The sequence below is a fragment of the Gymnoscopelus braueri genome (genome assembly GCF_963280865.1).
Source record: "Gymnoscopelus braueri genome assembly, chromosome: 19".
Taxonomy (NCBI): domain Eukaryota; kingdom Metazoa; phylum Chordata; class Actinopteri; order Myctophiformes; family Myctophidae; genus Gymnoscopelus; species Gymnoscopelus braueri.
This window is the reverse complement of record NC_137621.1, coordinates 20,069,580-20,096,013: the sequence shown is the minus strand read 5'-3', so window position 1 is coordinate 20,096,013 and position 26,434 is coordinate 20,069,580. Positions and strand designations below refer to the sequence as shown.

Sequence of the window (26,434 nt, the reverse complement as noted above, 5' to 3'; positions counted from 1 at the left end):
GCAACTCTGCTTGTCATGTGACATGATCACTGGACATGATGATAAACATCAACAGTCAGCAACTATAAAGTTGGTTAGAGTTGTTAGTAGGATTACAGAAGATGACAATTTGAAAACATCAGGGCTTTTGTGTCCCGAAATTATCGCCATCATTCCATTGTGTCTGTCGTAGTGAAGATCCTTTTAGTAAAGAATCAAGATGAGTTTCTATCCACCTATCCATGCTGTGGTTAATGGGACCCCCGGCGACATGGAAAGCACTGATACAACCCCTTTATTAGGAAATGTAAGTATGCTACTCTCTAACAAGTGTTATCACATGTATCTTGAGCTGTATAACCTTAGTAAACATGCAGTGCACGATCACCAGTCATGCAGCAAATTAAAGTAGCACTAGGCAGTGGTGGAAAGTGACTATAAGTACATTTACTCAAGTACTGTACTTGAGTACAATTTAGAGGTACTTTTACTTTACTGGAGTATTTCCAAATTTTTATACTTTTACTTCTACTCCACTACACCTCAGTGGCAAATATTGTACTTTTACTCCACTACAATTATTTGTAAACTTTAGTTACTAGTTACTTTGTAGATTTTGATTATTAATTAATACAAAACATACATTAACCCCTTCGGCCCTACAGTATATACATTTTGATATATATACATTTTGATACATTTTGATAATTTTACTTAAAACACTTTTCTACCACTGAGTAGCAGTGGGCAACTTTGTCAGGCAGTCAACATGTAGATTGATCACATGCTTGCCCTTCAACTTCCCTCATTTACATGTGTGGGTTCACTGGGTTGTAAGACCAGTCTGGTGTAAATTGTTACATCGTTTCCACGTTCCTGCATGTTGATAAATGTTATACTAATTATAAAAATGAAATTAGAAACTATGCAGGGAGTTCACTTCTATTTGGAAGAATGTGGCTATAAAAATAAGCCCCATGGTAGCAGTATTTAATTTAAACGCCAGGAACTGCTCAACTGTTTTTGAATAATAAATGTGATGGAATCTAATCTTCAATATTCTATTACCAGTATATGCCACATTTCTAAGCACAACTGATAATGATTTATTTTGAAATGCTCATTCTGTATTTTTCTCTGGTACATTTTATAATTATAAAATGTTACAAAAGTGTAATCCAAGGGATGAGTCTTTGGCCAACAGTTCAATACAAGAGGGTTGTGGCGCAAACATCAGGCCTTCCCTGCTTCCCCTAGGACAGGGGTCTTCAACAGGGGGTCCCTGACCCCTAGGGGGTCCTCAGAGTTACTACAGGGGGTCCGCCAAATCCTTGTGTGATAGGATATATATTTTTTACAGCAACCACTTGAACCCTAGCATCCCTTTTCTGAGGAGAACTTTAGCCAAAAATAGCAGATCTACAAGCTCACAACGCCTCGCAGCGCGAGGCGTTGTGAGCTTGCAGATCGGCTATTTTTGGCAAAGAGGTATAGGTGTAGAGAAAAAAAGAGCAGAAAAAGTTTATCTGAAACACAATTTTATACAATATGGAGGGGGTCCCTGCTTCATCTCTCTCTCAGCTAGGGGGTCCTTGGCCTGAAAACGTTGAAGACCCCTGCCCTAGGATATACCCTATAGTGCGTGCCAAAAGTCCTGAAGGGGGTGTCAACAAGTATCATTTGGTAGCGGCGTACATCTTTGTGGGGTATAAACAGGTTGACTTAACATTGCCCCCCACAAGTATGTCTGCAGCTACTATGCCTCGCCCCCCCCTGTGGTGACGACACGTTGGCACGCACTATAGCAGTGTATATCAACCTTTTTGGTGCCAAGGCACACCTGGCATAGCCAAAATATCCCAGGGCACACCTAGATATACGGTGTGTGTGTGTATACATATATATATATAATATATATATATATAATATAATATTATATATATATATATATATATATATATATATATATATATATATATATATATATATATATATATATATATATATATATATATATATATATATATATATCTCAAAATATTTACTCTCATGTACACAAGATGTAATAAAGAAACCTTGAACATTACAAAATGTCTTTGGCCTACAAATATATAAACTTGGGTCAGTGCAATGAATGGAGAAGATGAAAAAAAAAAGGAAAGAGACAGTGCCTCAGTTTCACTGATTTATTTTTGGAAACATACAACTTGTTTTGCTTTGATGTCATAATAAAGAAACCTTGAACTAAAAAAACAGCACACACATGTTCAATTTGGCCTACAAATATATAAACTTTTCGGTGCAATGAACAGAGGAGTTGGATTCACCTTCCCAGAAAAATACTTTAAAAACTCAAAAAGATTTGAAAAAAAATATATAGGAAAAATTGGCCACAATAGTCTTAGTGTGAAACTGTTTTAGAAAAAAACAAAACTTTTTAAGCCAGTACAAATGTCTTTGTTTGAAACTTGAGTCCTTTTTAGAAAAATACTTTAAAACTCAATAAAAAAGATATGTAAAAAGAAAAGAAAAAATTAGGTCACAATACAACTGTCTTAGTGTGAAACTTGAGCTTGTTTTGCTGAACAGAGTTTGTATCCTGGCTGGGACTGATAGCTGGTAGCTAGCTTCCAGAGCTCTGTCATTAACCTTGGTGCTGGTGGTACTGCGTAACAATGCAGTTGTCTGTTTTGCGTTCTGTTTCGCCTTAGTAGCTTTCAAACTCACAAAATAGTCTTTGTCCTTTGTGGCGATTTCTCCATGGTGGGTCTCAAGGTGACGTTTCATCTTACTGGGAACCATAGCACTGTTTGCAAGCTTGTCTCTGCACACGATGCACAGTGGAATAGCATTAGATGGGTCCCCCATTAAAGTGAAGCCAAACTTCATGTAGTCATCACGGTACAGTCTGGCTTTAGTCGTCTTGCTTGTCGCCGTTGTTGTTCCCGGCGGCACGGCGAGGACGCTGGCGGCGGTGCTGTTGTGTGTGCTGCTGTTGCTGCCCTGTGCGGCCAGCTCGTCGGCAGGTCGAGGTGGCCCGGACACACCGGCAGCGCTGCTTGCAGGAGGATTTGGCGGCGGCAATGTCTTGCTGATGACGGCGAAATTTAGCGTCTTCTGGCCCTGGGTGCATCTCTTCTTTGCTAGTGGAGCTCTCATCATGTAGTAATAATACTGAGTGCCAAAGCATGTACCCCTGTGCCCCTTTTTACAGTACCAGGTAGGACAACATATTTGCATTCCTATGGGTGATGGTCGCTAGACTGAATGGACTCGGCTCGGGCGTGGCTGAGTGTGAAACGGATGATGGCCGTAACGATTGACGGACGATTGCCGCTCGCTATTGTTCTCGAGGGGCTGAGTTCACACTTACTTCAAACGGCGCGGAACACCTCAGCAGTACTCGCGGACCAAAATTGGGACGTTTGCCAGGGTTGATATTCACTGCACTATAGGTCAAACCATTCTGGGCAGTGCCCCTTATCCTTAGCCCAGGCAGCTGTCCCTCAGCCAAGGGCTCAAATCCTATCCCATCCATTTCATTTCTAGATCCCATATTCCGTAAATCCGCATTGCTTTTGACCAGTGGTTCATAACACTGTTATAAATATTTACAGCAAAGAATCAGATATGGTCAAATAATATTAGCTTTGTGTAAGTTGATGAATTGGACGTTTGTCATAAAGCTCAGGTTCTGACGATGACGATCAATACAAGATTTAAATTAGGGCCTGACTGATGCCAGAATTTTGGAGAGTCCTAGACCACCGATTAGGCTATTACAGATGTTTTTACAGATATTTTGTCAAAAGGTGCTTAAAAAAATAAAAAAATCTAATTTCTCTAAAACTTTGTGATTAATTTGAAAAACTTAGATTTAATTTAAGTTCCTATTTGAAAACATTTAGCTCTTACAAGCACACAAATATATTATATATAACATTTTGATTCAAAATAAACACATCAAGTTAATTTTATTTAACCACTTAAGCCCTGTTCAGACATTTCCTATATTTTATGGAAAATAATAGTTTTGGACCTGTATTAACTAAATAAGTGGTTCCCCAGTGCTTGTGTTAAAGAAAAATTACTCTGTCTTTATGTAATGCAAAATTTTTATTCATAATTTTTTTTAGTCCACGACGTCCTTTTTTACTTATTTGTTATTATTATTTGTGGGAAATTTAAAATACAGATGTGGGCTTACGTCATCTTCACAGTCTAGACTTCCCCTCCTCCATGCATCTCTTTTGTTGTGTTTTCTGTGCAGCGAGCAGAAGAACCCAGGACCAAAGGAGCCTCTTTTGCCTTCTCTGTTTTTAACCTGATGAATGCCATCATGGGCAGTGGCATACTGGGTTTAGCATATGCTATGGCCAGCACTGGCATAGTTGGCTTCTGGTGAGTATGTCACCCACAATCATAATGCTCTTAAAACAGCCGCTATTCTTTCATGAAGAGCATAGATCCAAATTAGGGCTCTTGTTTTACTGTTAAGTTGAACATTGGTGTGATTTCATATTGACTTCCATTGCTCTCTAGTATCCTCTTGCTGCTGGTGTCCAGTCTGGCTGGCTACTCCATTCATCTCCTCCTGAAACTATGTGACCAAACAGGTTAGAGGGTTGTTGATTGCATTTCCTCTTTCTTTCTTTCATCTTCAATCTGTCAATCAATACAAAAATCTCTCATTGTGTCTTATCTCAATCTGCTTTGTCGATTAGTGCAGCTACGTGTGATGTTTATTCCGCTGTCATAGTGCTGATGTCAAAGATAATTTGGTGTTATCACCCAGGACACAGACGTACAAAAATGCCTTATGAATTAACCACTTATTTCCAAAATATTGAAAATAGCTGATCTACCAGCTTCTACACATCTACACATCTAATTTCTTTTAGGAAAGAATAAGAAAGTAATTTGCATGACGGAAATTACTTTATTTTACTTTACTTAACTAATCAAATAATGGGTTAAGTTATGTAGCTTGTATTGTAAACATTGTGCTGTTATTTGCAACTACAATACCAAAATGTGAGAGCTGGTCTAGTTTCAATCTCAACCCTTAACTGTCCTTATTGCTGAACTCCTGATTAAATCTCTGTAGCTGAAAGGCAGCTGATGTTTGTTTGTAATACAATGATCTGTGTCTCATTCTCCAATCTTTATCTCATCACTGACTGACACTTAATCAGCTACTGTTGTTTTGGTTAGACTCCAAATAAGAGAAGAGGTGTGAATGCTAAAAGGCTAAATAAACAGAGAATGAGCCTCATTCACATGGAGGGCCTTCTTATAGATTCAGTTATGGCTGCAACTAATAGTTATTTTTTTTTAATGTATTGTAATTTTTATGTCATCTATTCATCTGTACATATTTTTTTCCCCGGATTATTTGATTCATAATAATAATAATAATAATAAATTTTATTTGTAACGCACTTTATATTTGAAACAAATCTCAAAGTGCTACAGGATTAAAAACATAAAAAGAAAAAAAGAAAACAACAATAAAAGTAAAACAGTGAAATGAATAAACTTCAGATCAAGTCATCAGGCACAGTAGAAGTTTAAAAGGATAAAACAACTACATCTCTGTCTAAGCAAATGCCTTGTTAAAAAGGAAGGTTTTTAGGCCCTTTTTAAAAGTGTCAATCGACTGTGGTGCTCTCAGATGGTCCGGGAGGGCATTCCACAGTCGAGGAGCAGCTGAGCAGAAGGCCCGATCCCCCATGGTGCGGAGATTCGTCGTGCGGGGCTCCAGTACGTTTGAGTTTCTGGAGCGGAGTGAGCGGGTGGAGCGGGTGGAGTTCGGGGGTTTGATGAGTTCCTTTAGGTAGGAGGGGGCATTGCTGTAGATGCACTGATGAGTGAGGAGGGAGACCTTGTATTCGATTCTGACGGAGATGGGGAGCCAGTGTAGTGAATGGAGGATGGGTGTGATGTGTTCGTATTTCCGCACTCTCATCAGGATCCTAGCAGCACTGTTCTGGATGTACTGGAGCTTTTGGATGCTCTTGCTAGGGATCCCGATGAGAAGTGCGTTGCAGTAGTCAAGCCTTGAGGAGACAAAGGCGTGGATGAGTTTTTCGGCATCTGGCAGAGTGAGTGTGGGGCAGAGTCTGGCTATATTTCGGAGGTGGAAAAATGAGGTTTTACAGAGGTTTTTAATATGGGAATCGAAAGTCAGGTGGGGGTCCATTTTAACACCGAGGTTGGTGACTACGGGTGAGAGTGAAAGGATCTGGCTGGAGAAAGTGATGCTGGTTATTGGGGATGATTTGACCTGGTGTGGGGTGCCGATTAGAATGGCCTCTGTTTTTGTACTGTTTAGTTGTAAGAAATTTTGAGTCATCCACGCCTTGATCTCCTCAAGGCAGGTGGTCAGTGTGGATGATGGTGTTGAAGATGGTGACGGCAAGGAGGCAGAGTGGATTGGGTTGGTCCTGATGTAAAGTTGGGTGTCATCAGCGTAGCAGTGGTAGGAAATCCCATGCCGGCTGATGACACGACCAAGGGGGAGTATGTATAGTGTGAAGAGGGTGGGGCCGAGAACAGAACCTTGGGGGACGCCACAGGTGACAGGCTGTGTCCGGGAACTTGCCCCTCCCAGGGAGACACGCTCGGTTCTGTCTGTGAGGTAGGAGGTGAACCAGTGTAGTGCGGAGTCGGAGAGTCCTATGGTGGAGTGAAGACGGTTGAGGAGAATATTGTGGTCGACTGTATCAAAAGCCGCCGAGAGGTCCAGGAGGATGAGGAGGGAGGGGGAGCCGGCATCAGCTGCCATCAAAAGGTCATTAGTGACCCTGACCAGCGCCGTTTCTGTGCTGTGGGCTGAGCGGAACCCTGACTGAAAAGTTTCGAAGAGGTTATTGTGTTGGAGATGTTGTTGAAGTTGAGTGGCGACAACCTTTTCCAGCACCTTGGAGAGGAAGGGCAGGTTGGAGATGGGTCTGTAGTTGGTGAAGACTTCCGGGTCAAGGGTGGGTTTTTTCAGGAGGGGTGTAATGATGGCAGTCTTTAAAGCAGGTGGGACGTGGCCGGCTTGGAGGGAGTGGTTAATGGCTGTGGTGATGAGAGGGCTTATGGCACTGATGTTGGTTTTTACCAGGGCTGTGGGGAAGGGGTCAAGGGCGCAAGTGGAGGATTTCATCTTGCGGATGGTGTCCTCAACCTCTCGCTGTGTGATATTAACAAAACAGCGGAGAGGCTGGGAGATCACTGGCTGTGGGGCAGCAATCAGGACAGGTAGAGTGGGGGAGGCAGAGAGAACAGAGCGGATGGTATTTACCTTTGATCTGAAGGAATCCAGGTAATTGTTGCACTGATCCTCTGTGGTGGCAGTGTGGGTGGGTGATTGTGGTTTAAGGAAGTTATTTATGGTGGAGAAAAGTTGCTTGGAGTTACCGGAACTGTTATTGATGATGTTGGAATAGAATTTTGACCGTGCGTCTCTGAGGGCCGTTGAATAGGCCTTTCGGTGCTCTCTGTAAATCAGCTTGTGGACAGTGAGCCCTGTCGCCGTGTAGCGGCGCTCAAGGATACGGCCTGCTGCCTTCAATTTCCGCAGCTCACTGGTGAACCAGGGGGAGGAGCGTGAGAAAGAGACTGTTTTTATTTTGACAGGGGCGTGAAGATCCAGGAGGCGGCTCAGGGTGTTATTATACAGGTCAACTGCTTCAGTGGCTGATGAGGGGGTTGCAGAGGAGAGGTGATGGAGGTCCAGGGCTATGGCGTCAGGGTTGATGTTTTTTATGTTCCTGAAATGGATTTGGCGTTTTGGCTTATTGTGGGGGGAGGGGAATGGGAGCTCCATTGAGATGACCCTGTGGTCCGACACACCCATGTCATACACCTGTAGGTTGCTGATCAGGGCAGAGTCACTGATGACAAGGTCCAGTGTGTGACCTTTGTCGTGTGTTGGGACATTAACGTGCTGTGTGAGGTGGAGGCAGTCCAGTAGTTGTAGTAGTTCGGATGCAGGGGGGGAGGAGGGGGAGTCAACATGAATGTTCAGATCGCCTAATATCAGGATATTGGAGGAAGTAGTACAGAGTGTTGTGAGGAGATCGTGCAGTTCAGAAATAAAAAGTGAGTTTGGTTTAGGTGGCCGGTAAATAAGTAAAACTGTCATAATGGAAGGTGGTTTGCATTTGAATCCAAGACATTCAAATGAAGAAAGTGCAGGCAGAGGGAGGGGGGACAGGTCCAAATCGGTCCTGTACAGGATGGCTAAACCACCACCTTGACCAGTGCTGCGTGCTTTCTCCAGGTATTTGTAACCTTTGGGGCAGGCTTTGTTGAGGGAGGAATAAACACCTGGCTGAACACCTTCATATCTGCAGTTACTTAAGACCATAAAATGATGATAAAATAAGGCAATAACGTTCAGAATTATGGTAAAAGGTCAGAAGTTAATTGAACCCAAAAATAGTAATGATTTTTTATTTGATAATATTGAACAAAAAAACGCATTCACATTGTAAATATCTCTATGAGAAATGTTAGATTATTAGGTTGCTAACATTTAATTAGATACAGTTTATTGATTAATCAATTATTCCTTTAATCCGTTCACCTGTTAAGCCAATACATTGTAATTACTGCTGTAACACTGGAATTTCCCTCTAAGGAACAGTAAACGTTTATCATAAATAAGCTGGGTGTGACCAAGGTCGGTTTGTTATATTTTTTAGGTATCAATTCATATGAAGAACTTGGAAATCGAGCTCTGCAAAAGCCAGGGAAAGTGAGTATCCTGTCTTGGATTAGCATGGCTTTACATTGTCTAGAAAGCATATCCCGACATAACTAATTAAGTCCTTCCACAATACCAGGAAAACATATTAACATTAACATTTATTTTTCAGATTCTGGTTGGAAGCACTATTCTCATCCAAAATGTTGGTGGTAAGCTGACATTATTTCACTAAAGCAACACCCATCCATTATATTTGACATATTGAACATCCACACCCATTTAGGTGTTGTTTTCGTTTTCTTTTTGAGGGACAAAGTGATGAAAAATGTGTGGAGTATTTCAGGGTTACACTATGCCCAGTTAATTTAAGAGTCAGATAGTGCCTCCTACTGGAGAACAGAGGGCTCTGTGCCATAGTAGTGCCTCTCTCTGCTGTGAGTCCCTTACCCAGATTCCCTGATAACCTTTGACCCCTAGCCGCAGTCCTCCGAGCCGCCCTCCCACGGGCCTGAAACCTGACTTCGCCTCTAATTGATCACTGATGGTAAACCCACTCCCACCCTCCGTGTGATGAGTGACCTAATGGGATGCCCCCCCCCCCCACTACACCACACCACACCTCCCCTCTCTTCCTCCTCTCCAATCTCCATCCATCCCTCAGCCTCAGTTCCCCTCACACAGTTGAGAGCTGAGGTGATAGCTCCTCTGCAGTCATTAGTGGTGGCGAGGCTGAGTGGATTACTGCAGTGCCCTCTGGTATGGTTGTGGTTTTGCACCAGCATGGGGCAGTATGTGTGAGAGTGTGAGCAAGCCAGCATGCCCGGTGCATCCGTCGACACCCTGGGCCCCTTTTTATAGGCGTGCAATTAGCCCCACTCTGGGTAAACACTCATCTATGCTGCCAAAGGCTGGTGGGCCAATTGACCTTAATTGTTGGCCAGCCTAGGGCTGTCACAGCCCGCCTCTCCCTGTGCTCTTAATGAAATGAAAGTGACTTAACTTGAATACGCTCTCCCACTGTGCTGACTTTGTTGGCCACACACAGATAGTTTACTCAAGATCTTCTTGAATTTTATATGTTTATTATTAGGCTGTGTTATCATTCCAGTATTGACTGTGCCAATCTTCTTTGTTTACTCAAAGGGCCTTTTGTTTAGAAATGTAAGTATCATTACACCAGGAATTTCCATTGCATTTAATGGCTGTGGAAATATTGCTGCACTCATCATAACCAACTGTATGAAACTAAACTATTACATCATGCTTGCAGTGTGATGCCTGTCATTGTGAATCCACTTGCGTGGTCTAAAAGTAGGCCCTTGTTTCCTTGACATTGATGGATGAAATGTCACACTGTAACAGTAGTCACTACAGACATCCCCACAGCAATGTCTGGTAGTCTATTAGCTCCATCAAATATTCTCGTATAAGCAGAGGCTAGTACTTAGTAATGGCATTTGACTAGTGACAGTGAGTCAGTGTCTGTGTGTGTGCATCTGTGTGGGCAGTAGTGTTACTGAAGGAATTTTCTAATGAAAACAATTACGGGATCTTGAGGATTAGGGTTTATGCTGGTTTAAAGCAGACTCGAAGATCTGCCCCAGGGGCAGTAAGGTCCCAGCTAACCCTGGATCTGCCTGGCTTCCCAAAACGAAATCCTCTAACATTACCTCCCTTTACCACTGACTATAATCTGCTTCAGAGTCTCCATTCCACTCTGGCCCTGCCCAGGTCCAAACATTACACACATCTCCTCCTATGCCTCCTCCACCCTGGGTTTCTCCCTCTTTCTGATGTTTTTGGGGGGCCACACATTGACCCGCAGGAAGTGGCCATAATCCCCTCTCTGATTGGTTGTCTAAGAAGCGGGAGGAGCCCCACAGGAGACGTGTGTGATTTCCTGTTTCCCTATGAAGGCAGAGAGGGAGGGAAATACCTGGATTAGCGTCAGGGATCATTATTGTTAACATTCCTGTCCGTACCGTTCCTCTACCCTGGCTTCTACCACTGCTTCTGCTCAGTAGTTGGAACATCTGCATAATGTCTGCTCCTCAGCACAGAGGCTTTTGATGGGTGATCCCTGGAGCAGCCTGTCACACCCGAACCCTGTCTGTGTGACCTCAGAGCTTTGGGCTCACACAAGCCCACGACCCGTCACATCAGCTGCTGTTTTTGCTATTCGTTATATAACGATGTATAGGGCTTAAGTGGTTAACAAAAGGTAGGGTAAGTGATTTTCTACTGTTAAAGTAAGTGTTAAATAGCTTTATATTCTGATAGTACTCATTGCTATAGAGTGTTTGTTCAGTAACAGGAGTCTCCATGTCTCTCCTGCTCTTTATTAAACAGAACATTTATTTTCAGATCAGGATGCCAATTTTATCGAATCAGGACAGAGAACTCAGACAGGATACAGATTAAACAAGTGAAATTGGAAGTGATGACACAAAGAAATGAGCAGAAAGGATTGGAACTGGAACACTAGAACGCTGATAAATGGGTACTCTCTCCTGATTGGCTGAAATGGTGTCACCTACTGTACCTGAAAATGTATTTTCTGTCTATCAAAGAGCTGGAGAGACAGAGAGACCCCCTGTTACTGAACAAACACTCTATTGCAATGAATGAGTACTATCAGAATATAGTGCTTTAACCTTTTAACAAAAAACTTTTTGTTTTAACCAAAAAATATCACTTACCCTACCTTTAACAAAACCAAATGGAATTATTTTATTCAATTATTTGAATGAATACTTCAAGTGAAATTATATCAACCTCAGAAACAATATCAAACCAAGCCCCTTTCCCTCATACACATTGATAATAACTTTATAATGAAAGATAAAAACGGTTTCATTTTAATGTAGTCAATATAATAGGTGTTGAGAGATTGTGGCAGTCTGGTAGATGACAAATCAGAGTAGATGGCAAATTGCTTAGAAACACAGCTACCAGAGCATCCAGGTGATACAGGTGTAAAGTGCCTGCCCACCTGGGGTTCGAATCCTCCGTGCTTGGCCGGCCGTCCCAACGAACACAAATGGCCGTGTTCGCACGTGGGAAGGTGGCGTAGGAGGGCATTAAACCTCACTAAACCTACTGTACATACAGGTTGGTTCGGGACCTGTTAGAGATTGGAAGTGGGAGGGATAGTGTGTTCTGCTGCATGTATTACGACGTTATACATGCACATACATCCCGGTGAAACTCCACTGTCAGGTGGAGAAAAAAGAGTTGTCCGTGACACAAATGGGTCCTGCCCCAGTGTTAGGGAAACACTGGGTCGGGACCCATTTGTGGGTCGCGGACACATTTTTATGGGTCGCGAGTAAATATATATTTTTTGTAGACACTTTGTACATAAAAAGAAAATCCAAAGAAATTCCATAATTTGTATTCATTTTGAAACCAAACCCAAACTAGTGAAAATAGCAGATCAGAAGCTCACAATGCGCGTTGTGTGAGTAGATTGGTTATTTTCACTAGTTTTGGTCCCGGAGAGACATCAAATTTCTGTTTTGGGTCCAGAGCTAAAACGTTTGTTAACCACTGGTCTACACCCTCCCCATGACCCTCAAGCATGGGTTGGCAGTGGCAGGGACTGTACAGGGGAGAATTGGCAGTGACTAAATTGGGGAGGAAAAGAAAAACTGACGTTTAGAAAGAATTACCAAAAAGGGCGTGCTAGTCTGGGTCTGTAGTCACCCAGTTATTTATAGGACAATCACAAGATTGGAACATTTTACCTTCTTTAATTACATTCACACAAAACAAAGTCACCATCAAAAGGTGTCTTCTCATGTAGCTGACCATATGACCGGACTTCCTTGTCTACAGTCTTGCTTTCAATTATTAATATTACTAGTGTGCACCATCCTACTTGGGAACTCTCTGTTACCTTTATGCCTATATATGGAGTTCCGTGTCAGGCATGCCCAATTATGGTGTCCAAGCCATTGTCTATGATGCCAGTACTACGTCATTTTGATGACTTCAAGTTCAGGGTAACTCCATATATGGGGATTTGCGGTTTTATCAATATTCCTTTGATATCCGCTGACCCGACCAACTTTCGAAGTTGATTGGTCCCATATGGGCAAATGGATCGCCTCGGCGGTTCTGAACAACAGAACTCCATATATGGCTATAGTATATAAGCAAATCGGTTAGATCTGCAGTTCTGGACAACCGCCTATCCGACCGACTGGACGCCAGCCCTTTCTCCGTCGGGTCCTTGGCAACACGCACGCCGAATTGGAAATTGGTCGGTCAGACGGTTCTCGAGATGACACCCAGTTTGGCTGTGCTGACAGACGCACACACACACACACACACACGCACACACACGTACACACAGATTTTGCGCGTTGGATTGTTTGTCACATTGTAATGTCTGTGTACAATGTGTATTGGTGTTTGATTATGATTGTACACTTGTTGGAGCCTACTGCTCTTTTTAAAAACAAATTTACGTATATTTTCTGACCAACCCTCTCTTCTTGTGTCTCCTCAGCGATGGCGTCCTATTTGTTCATCTTGAAGGAAGAGCTTCCTGCTGCCATCAGCAGCCTCCTCAGCCCTGATTCCCCTGGGTAGGTATACTGTAAGAAGAAAACTAAACTAACCCAATTAACCACTTAACCCTAGTGTCCCTATCACTTAGAGTGGAGGTAATGTCCGACCGAAGCATTCTTCAGTCTGATATCAGGTTATGAAAATAGCGGGGGGTAATAGCTCTACAACTCACAATGTGTTGTGGTGCGACGTGTTGTGAACTTGTAGATCGGCAAGAGATTTGGTGTAGAGGGACAAAAAGGAGGGGGCCAAGTGCAAACCCCTGGGGGACCCCGGGCAACGAAGTATATAGTGTTTAAGAGGTTAAGGAAATCAAGTCATGTTGATCTTGGAATCCACATGGAAATGGCGTGGCTCCAATGTGTATCTCGGACTCCAAGTCAGCCTGTGACATCAGTCATCTAGATTTCAGCCCAAACGGAGCCTTGTTGACTTCCATTATAAAGTTAAATTAGTCAATAATAATTAGTGGAGGTAATTCCTACTGGCAGTGTGCAGTAGACATTTGTTGCTTGTCGGTCCAGCGGTATGCAAGATTAACACAGAGACACACACGCAGACCCGACCCTCTGCTAGACCTCCAGCCACGCTGTAAAAAAAAACAACATGATTCTACAGCCAAGCAACAGCATGATGGGTCCTAAATTTTACACTATGACAAATAAGCAAGTCACTTCTGCCCATCCCCCCCCAAAATTTGACAATGCTGTCCACAAGGCTGCACTGATACAATCCGATCTGAGGCCAGCCAATGGGAACAGTATGAGAAATGTGATGGAGGATGTCTCGCCAAACCACAGTACACTAATACACTGTCTGTGAGCGATTGGAGGGAAGCCTGCGCTGGGTGTTGTGTAACGCAGAGCAGACCTAGAGGAAGTGTGTGTTTTGAGAGAGAGCCATTCATCACCCATCAACAGCAGCCAGTGTCCTTCACTGGTCCTGCACACAGCACAATGCTGAGTGTTATTTTAACCACATTAACTCTGGCATCCCTATTTTAGGGACATTTTATTTATTTATTTATTTTCAACAATTGTAGTGAAGATAGCAGACCTACAAGCTCACAGCACGTTGCATCGCAACACGTTGTGAACTTGTACATCGACTATTTTCACGATGAAGTATATACAGTAGGGCTTAAGTGGTTAAAGTGTAAAAATTGACCCTTATGTGTGTTGGTGCATGCCCCCCCCCCCCCCGCATTTCCCCTCGAAACCTCTGACAATGCCTCACACAGAGCAAGTCCGAGGCCAAGAATGTAACTATCACTTTATTATCAGGCACACTGATTTAAGCGAGAGTTGTAGCTGCTCTCGGTCCGATCTGTCAACATCTGAATCTTCCTTCACACGCAGCTGCTTTGTATTAGCGCGGCCCCCCTCCCCCTCCCCCCTCCCAGTCCCTTCACCCTCAAATCTCTCACACATGTTCTCCCGGAATCAGAGTGATACAAGGGGATATCAGTTTTGCCATTCTAATTGCGGCCCACTGCTGAGGGAAACAAAACAAGCGCTGTTAATGAGTGGCTTTGGGTTGTTAACAGACTTCATATTCAAACCCCATCAAAGCCTGAATAAATGAGTTGCTTCATATTAAGAAGCTTTTCTACTTTGCTGGCTCATTTGTCTTAATATGGTGGAGCGAAACGCGGTTGTGCTTCGTCTTTCAGTGTTGGTCTGTGATGATGATGATGATGATGATAATGGAATGGTTGTATGTCCTGGTTAAGTTTGTCTTGTTTAAGCTGGAGGGATGGGGGCTAAGGTCATGGACAGCTGTGATGGCTTTGTGCTGCATTGGCCAGATTTATGCTGATCTCCAACACTTGGTGGAGATTGACTCATTGGCAGTGTTCCTCCAGCCTTGAGGGAGCACTATCCTGCAGCTTGTTAAAGCGTGAAATGCACCACATTTCATGGGTATTCTAGGTATCCTCTTTTCCTCCCCCCTTACAGTAAACTCCATTCAAGCTCATCGGGGTGGATCCCAGTGTTAGTTGGAGATTGTATTAATTTAGCAACCCCTGTATCGCAGGACAATGTGTAGCAGTGGGCTGGAGGCTCGGGCTAAGATTTGAGTGGAGGGCTGGTTTTGGGCTACTCCAAGGTTGGAGTTTAGGAGCTGCAGGAGAGGCGTCACAGTGAGAGTTGTGGTCAGAGGAGCGCCGGCCTCTGTGACATGCAGTTAAGGACCAGAATCTGTGTAGACAGCGAGACGAGGCCTTCAGCGCCTATGGTAACCTCGCAGCTGTGAAGCTGCCAAACGGGGGTCAGTGGGTGTTGATGCGGTTGGAGCAGGTGCTGCCGACTATGGGAGCCCCATAAACAGTGCTGGAGCCAGTCCCTCATGACCCCACGCTGCGGGCCGACACACAGCAGCGCCGAGCCGAGCCAGCGCCCCTCCCCCGCCCGACCCCAGCGGAGCCAGCATGCCTTCCACATGTGTCACCACTAGCCCCCCCATACTCCCCCTCCTCCCCCAAGCTTCCCTAGCCTCTATCCTGAACAAACCACCAAGGCTATCCCTCAGCGAAGGAAAATATTATTCCCCCTCTACCAAAAACCCCAGCAAGTGAAATCTGGCCTCATCTGACGGAGCGACAGAACGTTTGCATGTGAATTACATAATTGTTATGGTTTGCGAGAGCTAAAGCCCTTAATTCATACCACATGATGGGTCTGTCTCTCTGTATTTGAGCACGAAATGGAGACAAATTTTCAGGGCCAGCCTGTTTCCAGGCACTAGAGATCCATCTCCGCTGTCCTCATCATGTCAGAGCTCCGGGATGCTGTGGTGGGAAACATGGTTTGATTCAGCATCAACATTTGCTTTGTTATTTCATGTCCCTTCCCTCGTGTGCTGTGTCTTCTTCTTCCCCCGTCTCCCCTGTGGTGCTTTTCCAGAGATGCCTGGTATGAAAATGGCAGGACACTTCTGATCCTGGCGACGCTGTGTGTGGTTCTACCTCTGGCCTTATTGCCCAAGATTGGTATGTGGACCTAAACCTAATTTATACTTCTACTAGGGTTTATTGTAACATGCTCTGACCCTGATCTAGGTGTAATACTGTATCTTTCTAGATATTTATATCTCTCTCCTCTCTCCCTCTCTCAGGGTTCTTGGGCTACACCAGTAGCATTGCGTTCCTCTTCATGCTATACTTCGCTGTCGTGGTGAGTTCTGCAACACGTCATCCTTGTGTCCTTCCTCTCATCTCGGGACTTATTTTTATAATGAATAAAACATTGTTTTAACCAAACTGTGTGATAGAGTATGTTAATACAATTAACTAGTCAGCATCTTTATTGCAGTTCGGACATCGTTGCAATTCCGTCAGGAGAGGAAGACAACGGACATAAAACTTAAGAACTGTAGCTTTAAAGTGTATTCCACCTCATGGTGCCCAGCCCACATGTGCTTACAATAATATGTTAAAGCTGCAATCCATAACTTTCAAGTCCTACCCGGGATTCGAAGTCTGTTACCTGCGAGTGCAGAGATTTTTATGTTGAGCGAGAGCACGTTTGGGATAGCGAGTTGTTTCGAATTGAGTTTTATGCAATATCTCTTGTCAACCAGTAGTGGTCCAGTAGAAAAGCAGGGAGACCACCTCCAACCACCCTGCAGTTGTGTTAATTATATTGTATTAACATACTGCTATCATACAGAGTGGATTGAATCACTGGTTCTCAACCTGTATCCAAAAAGGTCAAAAGGTCACTGGTAGGCCACAAGGGTATTGCAAGTGGGCCCCTAAATAATTGGCAAAAGACAAAGATTTTAATGATAATATAACATTAATATTAAAAAGTGACACCAATAAATAAGAACTTAAAGTATACTACTGTATAGCCATGGTTCACATGACGCTTGTATACAAGCGTCATGGTGCCGAGTCCCCCTGGTTTATAGCAGTGTTCGATTTTTGTTACATTGCCAACTCTCACATGTACATAAACGTTCAGATTTCAAATATAAAGTGCTTACCCCCGAGCCACGGATGTTACAAGGCGACCCGGACTGCGATAAGTACCCGTATCTCCCGTATTGTTCAATAAAAAGCATTTTAATCCGATCGCCGGCCATTTTCTCCAAATTGTCTCCGATACTTTCAACCATGCGACACTAATGGTTGGGAGGTGTATTGCACTCTGATACATTACAAAAAAGAAAAACAATGGCCGGCGATGGGATTAAAATACTTTTTATTGAACAATACGGGAGATACGGGTACTTATCGTGGTCCGGATCGCCTTTTAACATCCGTGGCTCGGGGGTAAGCACTTTATATTTGAAATCTGAACGTTTATGTACATGTGAGAGTTGGCAATGTAAAAAAAATCTAACACCGCTATAAACCGGGGGGACTCGGCACCATGACTGTCATGGTATGACAGTCATGTTTCAGGGCTAACTACTGTAGTTCCCTTGATCCAAGGTGAAACACAATCGATCGATTGATCATAAAAAATAAACATACTCTGAAAATGCATGCGGCCCTGATCCAGAAAATGTTGAGAACCACTGGATTAAATAACCTTTTTATTCACAAAAAGTTATAATAGAATTTTTTTAAAGCGAACATTTGTAAAATATTGTGTTCCAGGGACCTCCAGAAACTAAGATTTGAGTTAAAAATGTCCGCCAAAAAAAATTATATATATGTGTTATATATAAAATAATAATAATAATAAAAAAAAAAATATATATATATATATATATATATATATATATATATATATATATATATATATATATATATATATATATATTATTTTTTTCTCCAATCACTCACTCTGCGCGCTATGAGCTTGTAGATCTGCTATTTTTGAATAGCCAAAGAAATCTAAAATGACAGAGATGCGTTCCCGGTCTTAATGGGTTAAAGCCAGTACAAATGATCATATACCAACACAATCTTACAGTAACTTGTGTTTTCCTCCCCTGTAGGTTATTGTTAAGAAATGGTCCATCCCCTGCCCTCTTCCTCACAATGTGACGATGCTACCAGGCGCCTACCAGGTAAGAACAAACATACTTTTCTATATTTTCTATATTCTTATTTGCATGTGCACATAGCACATACAGACAGACAGACAGACATACATACAGAAAGACAGCACCATGGGTCACCGCAACCTGAGGGAGGTATGCCAGACCAGACAGTCGGGGATCAATCTAGGAGATTGAGTTTACTGATTGAGTCAGTTGTGCCTGATGAGGACCAGAGAGAACCCTGCTCTGTGAATGGTGCCAGTCCTGAGGGGAAGGAAGTTCAGGTCACCTCGCCAGAGCCGGGGAAATGAACTTTGACCTTTTTGGATATACAGGCAGTGCGATTACTTCCCTGAATGCAGCCTTAGCGTGACTTAACACTTAAGCCCTATTCAAAGATTGTCAAAAAATAGCCAATCTACAAGGCTGCCTTACAGTAAAGTGACACACCGTGGGCTTGCAGATGGGCAATCTTTTTATATTATAGAAGGTTGTTTTAAAAAAGGTTGCCTATAATGACATACCCAAAATGGGTGTGCCAGCTTGAAAGTGCCTAACTTGGATGACTGCTTCTCAGACCGTAACCCAGGACAATGGAATTTAATTTAACCTTGCCCACCTTTGCAGCATTCTTGCAGAACGTCATCTCTGAAATAATGCTCTCTCTCTTTGTTTTCCCAGCTATCAAATTCCTCTGACTCAGACTGCACGCCCAAACTCTTTGTCATCTCCAGTAAGGTGTGTATACAGTTTTGGGATAGATCTTTTCAGCCCTCTGCAACAACACATGCAGAGCATGTGAGGCAGTATAACGTTGTCAAGACTATGAGCGCTACACGCTTGTTTGACACCAGTGACATTTCCCAATCATTAAACATGGACTGTGTATAAGGACCACCACATGCTCCAGTGGAACATGCAGCTGCCAGTCACATGTGCTTAAATGTCTGTAAAGAGCACATGTGTGCATGTGTGGTGTGTGCAGAATTACACCAAGCACATGGCGGTTTCACAGTACGGTACAAACAAGTTAGAGCATTAGCACATGCACATTTTTAGGTATTTTCTGAACACGTTTGATCAGATAACGTTGCATCTATAACTTTGCTTCATCACCTGTCACACTCTGCATGGTACTAACTATTAATACAACTAACCCTCACCTAGGGCTGGGCAATGTGTTGATATTAAATTAATATTGTGATAAGAGACTAGATATTGTCTGGGATATTGGATATCGTGATATTGTGATTATATAAGTGTTGTCTTTTCCTGGTTTAAAAGGCTGCCTTACAGTAAAGTGATATAATTTCATGAACTTAACTGACTGTTCTAGCTGTTGTATAATTTCCCTTTTATATAGGCATTACTGGTGATTATTATTTCTAAGATTTATTTATTGTGTCTGGGACTCCGGGTAGCTCAGTCAGTAGAGCTCTCGCATTTGGACCACAAGGTCTTGGGTTTCGATCCCGGGCATCGCCAACTCAGCGTATGAGTAGGCCCAGATCCTCCCCCCACCCTGTCCCCACAATGGTACACTACTCAACTTTCAATATTCAATATTAACCACAACACCTTTTGACAGTATCAGTTTAAACAGAAGAAAATCAAATCAACTATGAGGAGATATTGATGGTAGAACGTCAAAGAAATGGCCCCAGACTTTTTTGTATATTGCATTTTTTCTCCTAACATTGTAATTACTGGTGACTATTCATCAAAAACCTCATTGTGTAAATATTTTTGAAAGCACCAATAGTTATCCCCACAATATCATAACAATTTTGATATCAAGGTATTTGGTCAAGAATATTGTGATATTTGATTTTGTCCATATCACCCAGCACTACCCCCACCCACTACCAGATAACAGTATAATCTGTTAAGTTGTTAATGATGCGTTGATGTATATGTTGCAGAGTGCCTACGCCATCCCCACTATGGCCTTCTCCTTCCTGTGCCACACAACCGTCCTGCCCATCTACTGCGAACTGGACCGGTCAGCATTACAGACTTTTCAGCCACATCCTAATTTATCTTAACATCAGTAATCAAACATATGATGTGCTAGTAGATAGATGAAATAGATATGAAGTGCTTGTTGTCTCCTGATGTGTCCTTTCAGACCTTCAAAGAAGAGGATGCAGAACGTCACGAATGTCAGCATCTGTCTGAGCTTCATTGTTTACCTGCTCTCTGCCCTGTTTGGCTACCTCACATTCTATGGTAAGAGATCAGGGACAAACTTAGACTTAATGGTGTGCCTTTAGCAAAAGCACTTGCGATAACTGTCATGTCAACCACAGTCTTTCTAATGTTGTCCATCTCTTGTAGCCCACGTGAATTCTGAGCTGTTGCTCAGTTATGATTCCTACATGCCGCGGGACGTCATGGTGATGACGGTTCGTCTGACCATCCTCCTGGCTGTGTTGCTGACTGTACCCGTCATCCACTTCCCTGTGAGTAGACAACCAGTCACTACCACCCAACGGCTATGTAGATTGTGTGCAGGCTGCCTATCAATACAGTCTCATTGTCCTTGAAGGGGCCACTTCGCGGGGGGTAAAGTACTTGCCCACTTCCACGGAGACTGTAGCCGCTGCACTAGTGGGGGAAAAGTAGTTAAAAGTAAAGTACTTGCCCACTTCCACGGATACTGAAGCCGCTGCACTAGTGACTCGTACTTGACTCGTACTTGTTGGTTGTGGGTTCTGTACATACGAAGTCAGTATGGCCCCCTGGGGGAAAAAATGCTGCCCACCCCTGCTCTTGAGGGAGCAGACACCATTGGCTTCCACCCAACCGTCAGCCCCAGTACTGTAGGTCTACTAACTAAAGTAATTGTGTCTGATCTGACCCAGCGTTCTATGTATTCCAGGCCCGTAAATCTTTGACTGTGATGGTGTGTGGAGGAAGGCGCGTCTCCTGGCTCACCCACATCTTGGCAACTGTAACAATCCTGGGCGTGGTGGTGCTGCTCGCCATCTTCGTTCCAGACATCAGAAACGTGTTCGGCGTTGTGGGTATGTGCACGGCTATTTTTGTAAATCACTATGTGCACGGGGAGTGGAGTTACATCGCATGTAAAGTGTATGGTATCCGGGTTCAGTCCCGAGGTCAGGCCTAAAGCCCCACTTTCCTGTTTGTCCCCCCCCCAGGGTCAACCACATCCACCTGCCTCTTGTTTGTTTATCCTGCTATTTTCTACCTCAAGATCAGCAGCGGACCTCTCAGATCCCTGGAGTCTGTTGGGGTAAGCACACGCTTCTCCAATATAGGATTTCTAACAAGTCTTTTAACAAGTTTGTATGAGTCATTTTACTCATTGTTGTTTTGCTTACTTTCTCTCCATGTGGGCCGTATTATGACACGGTACAGCTGGTCGATATATCAATATAATATCATTATAATAAATATATTGGGATATTAGGCAATATCACAATACTGGAATTATAGTCTTTTCCTGGGGCCAAATGTATAAAAGTGTGTATATTTATTTAGGGGTAGGTATGTATTTGTAGTATGTGTAGGTAGTTTGTATGCACAAAACAGGAAACATGCATGCTCTTTGTCAGATTTATAAAACACCACATAATGTCTGTTCCTAAGTGTTTTTTCCTGATAAATCTCAATTATCCTGAAATTGCTCCAATTATATTTGGGAAACTAGACATTACTGTAAACTGCGTTCTGATGTTGGCCTGTTCACCCTCAGTACAAGGAAAAATCCATGAACATATACGATATAGTCAGGTCAATAATAAAATGTAACTTAAAATGGAGAGATGGACAAAATATAATAATAATAATAATAAACTTTATTTATATAGCACCTTTTTAAACAATGTTACAAAGTGCTTAACAACTTAAAATCAGACAGTGAACAATGAAATACAATTTTACAACAATAAAAACAACATACAACAGTATCAGTGAGTAAATGAGAAGCACCGAGATTCTGCTGTTAAGAGGTTAAAAAGGCCTTTCTATAAAAATGGGTCTTTAATTTGGTTTTAAAAATGGCAATGGAACTTGCAACCCTAATGTCCAATGGGAGGCTGTTCCAGAGGGTAGGGGCCCTGACGGCAAAGGCCCGATCGCCCTTGGTCACCAGCCTAGATATAGGGACATCTAATAGGGCGGCGTCAGAGGATCTTAGGCGGCGGACAGGCACATGGGGAACGAGCAGGTCAGTGAGATAATGTGGTGCCAGGCCATTAAGAGCTTTAAAAGTTAACAATAAAATCTTAAAATCTATTCTAAAAGTTACAGGCAGCCAGTGCAGTGCCGCCAGTACCGGGGTTATGTGCTCAGATTTCCTAGTTCCGGTAATGAGTCTGGCGGCGGCATTCTGTACTAATTGTAGACGGTGTATGGAACCTTTATTGAGAGTGGAGTATAGGGCATTGCAATAATCTAGGCGGGATGAAATAAGAGCATTTACAACTTTGTGAAGGTTAGGGGTGGAGAGTATTGGTCTGATTCTATGTATGTTCCTAATGTGAAAAAAGCAGGTACGAACCACCGTTTTTACCTGAGCCTCAAGACGGAGTTCAGAGTCCAGTAGTACGCCCAGATTCTTGACTATTGGTGTGACATTTGCTGACATGGAGTCAAGACAGTTGTGAAGTTGGGATCTAGAGGTGATGGGGCCAAACAGGAGAATTTCTGATTTGTTAGAGTTGAGTTGTAAAAAATTTGCAGACATCCATTTTTGGAGGTCGGCCAGGCAGGTTTTAAGGGAAGCTAGACAGTTGGGATTTGAGGTGTTGAGTGGCAGGTATAGTTGGGTGTCGTCGGCATAACAGTGGAAATGAATGTTATGTTTTCTGATTATTTGACCTAGAGGAAGCATATAAATAGAGAAGAGTAGTGGACCAAGAATTGATCCTTGCGGCCCAGGCCCAGTTATTGCAGCAAACCTAAAGAGAAATGTATCTGTGCTGTACACACAGGAGATGTGATTGAGATGATATGTACACTCAATCGTAACCTTGATATGTTTCACAAATCGCACATCATGTCCTTGATATGTTTCACAAACCGCACATTAGGACATTAGGACCATGAGCCCCATAACCTCCCGTGTGGTTCTGCTGACTGATGTCCTCTGTGTTTTCTAGGCTGTTGCTCTGCTGGTGTTCGGACTGATTGTGGGAGTGCTCAGCTTCTCTGTCATTGTGATCAGTTGGGCACAGAATGCCTGAAAACCAGTAAGCCAAGCACCAACATCACGTAAACCCAAGACTGCACAAAGGGATAACACGTGCCAAATAAAAGGGAGAGAAACACTAATGGATGAAAGAAAGCGAACAGAGGGGTTGATCATTATTTGCGCCAGTCACTAATGTTATCAACATTTTCATTGCAATAAAGATTGTATAAACTGTTTACAATATGGGGCTGTAGAGATTTTTCAATTATATGTTTTTAGAGGATCATTTTAAATTCATTTTTGTTGTTTTCTGATTCACAAGCCTCATTTACACGTGTAGAGTCACAGTCTACAACAAATCAATCCGTTTTAATGTCCCCATTTATTCATCTGTGCATTTTAAAGAAGTATTCTACACACACAGTGCTAATTACAATATATTTTAATTTGTGGCAAACTCCCATTTATCTGGTTCTTTAGGGGTCCAAATGGCGAAGGTCCAGGAACCCTATTGTTTTTGTTATCATTATTAAGATCTAGAATTACCAAAATTGGCAGGTGGGTTGCAAATTCCACCCTCTACCCAGGCACATAAATACGACGCACTTCATCATTTTCTCTCTCAAGTCATCTGCATCTGGTCTTCTGCTCTAAAAAATTCAATCAATTCAATTTGGGTATCAATTTGGGTATTTTGAGCTAAATTTTCTCAAACTTCTTGACATCTCCTAAGAAACCGCACTGGGTCAATCTACGGACTTTACTGACCTAGAAATGGCAATCCGTTTTGATCAAAATAGCAACAAATGTAGTAATGTGAAACACGTCTTTACTGAGGTAATTTACCTCATATTGCAATGACCACGTGAATTATTTTAAAGAAAATCAAGAGTTTTTCTTCTTCTCCATGTAATTAAAAGTGTCTAAATTCATTGCCACTTCGGCTATATTTTTATATTTTTATCTATTTAACCTTTAATTTAACCAGGACTCATTGAGATCTCTTTAGCCAGAAGTGACCTGGCCAAGTTCGGCAGCAGTGCAAGTCGTTGCATAAAGATTTACAACTACTTACATGGCATTAGATAAAATCATGATCATGATCAGAAAGTCAAAAACATAGGCAGGACAAAGAGTTTACCTCTAAATAATTAATCAAAGATGTAAAAGCTGGAAGTGTTCTGCAAAGTGTTGTATATTTTGTAAGGAATTCCATGTAGAATGAGCAGAGTGCATGAATGTCCTTTCACCCGTCTCAGTTCAGTAGGAAGAATAAATCCTGAGAGTGACAGACATAACATGAAACAATCCCTGAAAGGTATTTACAAATACTATTTTAACCCACTTCTGGACCATAACATTATAAATGGAGAAAGGCCTGGCTTTTCATTCTGTCTGTCAAACCTTGTTAACAGTACACCAAATGGTTTACATGTCACTGTGACCTTGATATGTTTCCTATTGTTATTTTTCCTATTGTCATTCTGCTGGATTTTCTTTTCCTAGCTCCCGGTTGTATTCTTGAAAGAAATCCACTTCTTGAAGGACTGTTTAAATATCACACATCAGGTTCATATAATAATGTAAATGGAAAAAATAGCTGCTGCTGCTCATGTTATTTATATTTGCTCTAAGACCAAAGACTATGAACTCCAATTTGCAGGCATGCAATGTATTTGTTTACAATGTTAAGATTATGTTCAAAATGGCTGATCAATAAAAGGGATTTTTTTTTACATACAGTAGGCCTATGAACTGTTATTTTCTGACCACCACGGCGTCTAGATCGGCTAATCAGTATAGCATGTCATACAGCCATGTGTTTGATTGGCAGGCGTAGTACTGACATAAGGACAAGCTCCTCAGTGTCGGGCTGGGGGTTCTGTCTGCGGCTAATGAAAGCCAAATGCTTGGTACGTTTCTAATCACGATGCTGTTTAGATTCTCTTCATGCTAGCTCTGGAACCTATGGCCACCCCACTGCTGCTTTTAATCTAAGGAAATTATTGCAAATGTATACTTTGTCACACGACGGCATTGCTTGCCGAGAGTAACAGATTTTTAACCCATTAAGATCTGAGGCGATTCTTAAATTATTATTATATTTTTTTAATCCTAACAATTTTATGGAAAAAAAATCTAATTTTCAAGATTTTTTAAAAATAGCAGATCTACAGCTTGTATATCTGCTATTTTTGAATAGCCAAAGAAATCTAAGTGACACAGATGCGTTCCAGGTATTAATGGTTTAAGATGACAGCGCCACATCAGCTTGAAAACCTGTTATTTTTTGGCCAGTGACAAAGTATAATGATTTATGCTCCGTCGTACGAGTGTAGGGCTTGGTAAAAAAGCAGATCTACAAAACTCACAGATGCAATGCTTTGTGAGCTTTTAGATTGTTTTTTTTTCAATGCGTGACAGTGTGACACCTTTGTACGATAAAATACAAACCAGGCTTAAATTTGGGCTTTTAACTGACCCACCTCCCCGTCCTCCTGTAAAGCAGTGCTTTCCCACCACGCCTCACATGAGGTTCCTCAATCCACAAGATAACCCTCTGACCACCGTTCCTAGGTTATTCCTATGTTAGAGAGCAGCCCTCTGTGATTGAGTTGAGCTTCGCCTCTATCAACACTGGTGTATTTTGCCTGCTTTGGCTTAAGCTTATGCATGTTTGATAGCGCAGGGAGGATTTTCCACAGAGCATGGCTGTAGTGTAGACACATACATAGATGTTAAATGGTTACAGACGCCAACAGTTTGGAGGTTGGCCCCCTGTCACCATTGTTGTCTTTTGGTCAGATCACAAAGTCTTCTGAAGTGGTGATAATCAGGAACACAACAGCACCCTCGTCTTCCAGACCATAGGATGCTTCTTCCACACGGGTTCCATCAACCGCTGAGCAAAACCCAAATACTACACAAGATTACCACCTAGTGTTGGACCCCGTCCATAGCAGCCCATATCTCTGTTCCTCCCCACTTTGTTGACATTCCTTGCTTGGCTTATCCAAGCAAGA

The 26,434-nt window shown here is 42.5% G+C and overlaps 1 protein-coding gene across 4 annotated transcripts; it reads left to right on the top strand.

Annotated features, from left to right (window-relative positions):
* Positions 1 to 65: 65 nt before the first annotated feature.
* On the top strand, positions 66 to 25,139 carry slc38a6 (solute carrier family 38 member 6). Of its 4 annotated transcripts, XR_013932160.1 has the most exons (18): positions 66 to 286; positions 4,250 to 4,380; positions 4,522 to 4,595; positions 8,676 to 8,728; positions 8,850 to 8,889; positions 13,194 to 13,272; positions 16,162 to 16,247; positions 16,373 to 16,431; positions 18,209 to 18,280; positions 18,935 to 18,991; positions 20,176 to 20,255; positions 20,382 to 20,482; positions 20,591 to 20,715; positions 21,135 to 21,279; positions 21,415 to 21,509; positions 23,380 to 23,469; positions 24,671 to 24,729; positions 24,918 to 25,139. XR_013932160.1 is itself a non-coding variant. In XM_080414743.1 (17 exons), exons 1-16 carry the CDS (start codon positions 200 to 202, stop codon positions 23,461 to 23,463), a joined length of 1,368 nt encoding a protein of 455 aa, XP_080270869.1. In that variant the 5' UTR covers positions 66 to 199; the 3' UTR covers positions 23,464 to 23,469; positions 24,671 to 25,139. The 4 variants fall into 4 exon arrangements, 2 of the variants coding, with proteins under 2 accessions (XP_080270869.1, XP_080270868.1); XR_013932161.1 differs by having other exon boundaries at positions 23,380 to 23,785; positions 23,915 to 25,139; XM_080414743.1 differs by having other exon boundaries at positions 24,671 to 25,139.
* The last annotated feature ends 1,295 nt before the right edge of the window (positions 25,140 to 26,434 follow it).

Excerpts from the sequence above, each read along its gene's own strand:
- slc38a6 (XM_080414743.1), top strand. The coding sequence starts at position 200 with ATGAGTTTCTATCCACCTATCCATGCTGTGGTTAATGGGACCCCCGGC. Across the intron at positions 4,381-4,521 it reads ACTGGCATAGTTGGCTTCTG|TATCCTCTTGCTGCTGGTGT; the intron begins GTGAGTATGTCA and ends ATTGCTCTCTAG. Across the intron at positions 8,890-13,193 it reads TCTCATCCAAAATGTTGGTG|CGATGGCGTCCTATTTGTTC; the intron begins GTAAGCTGACAT and ends GTGTCTCCTCAG.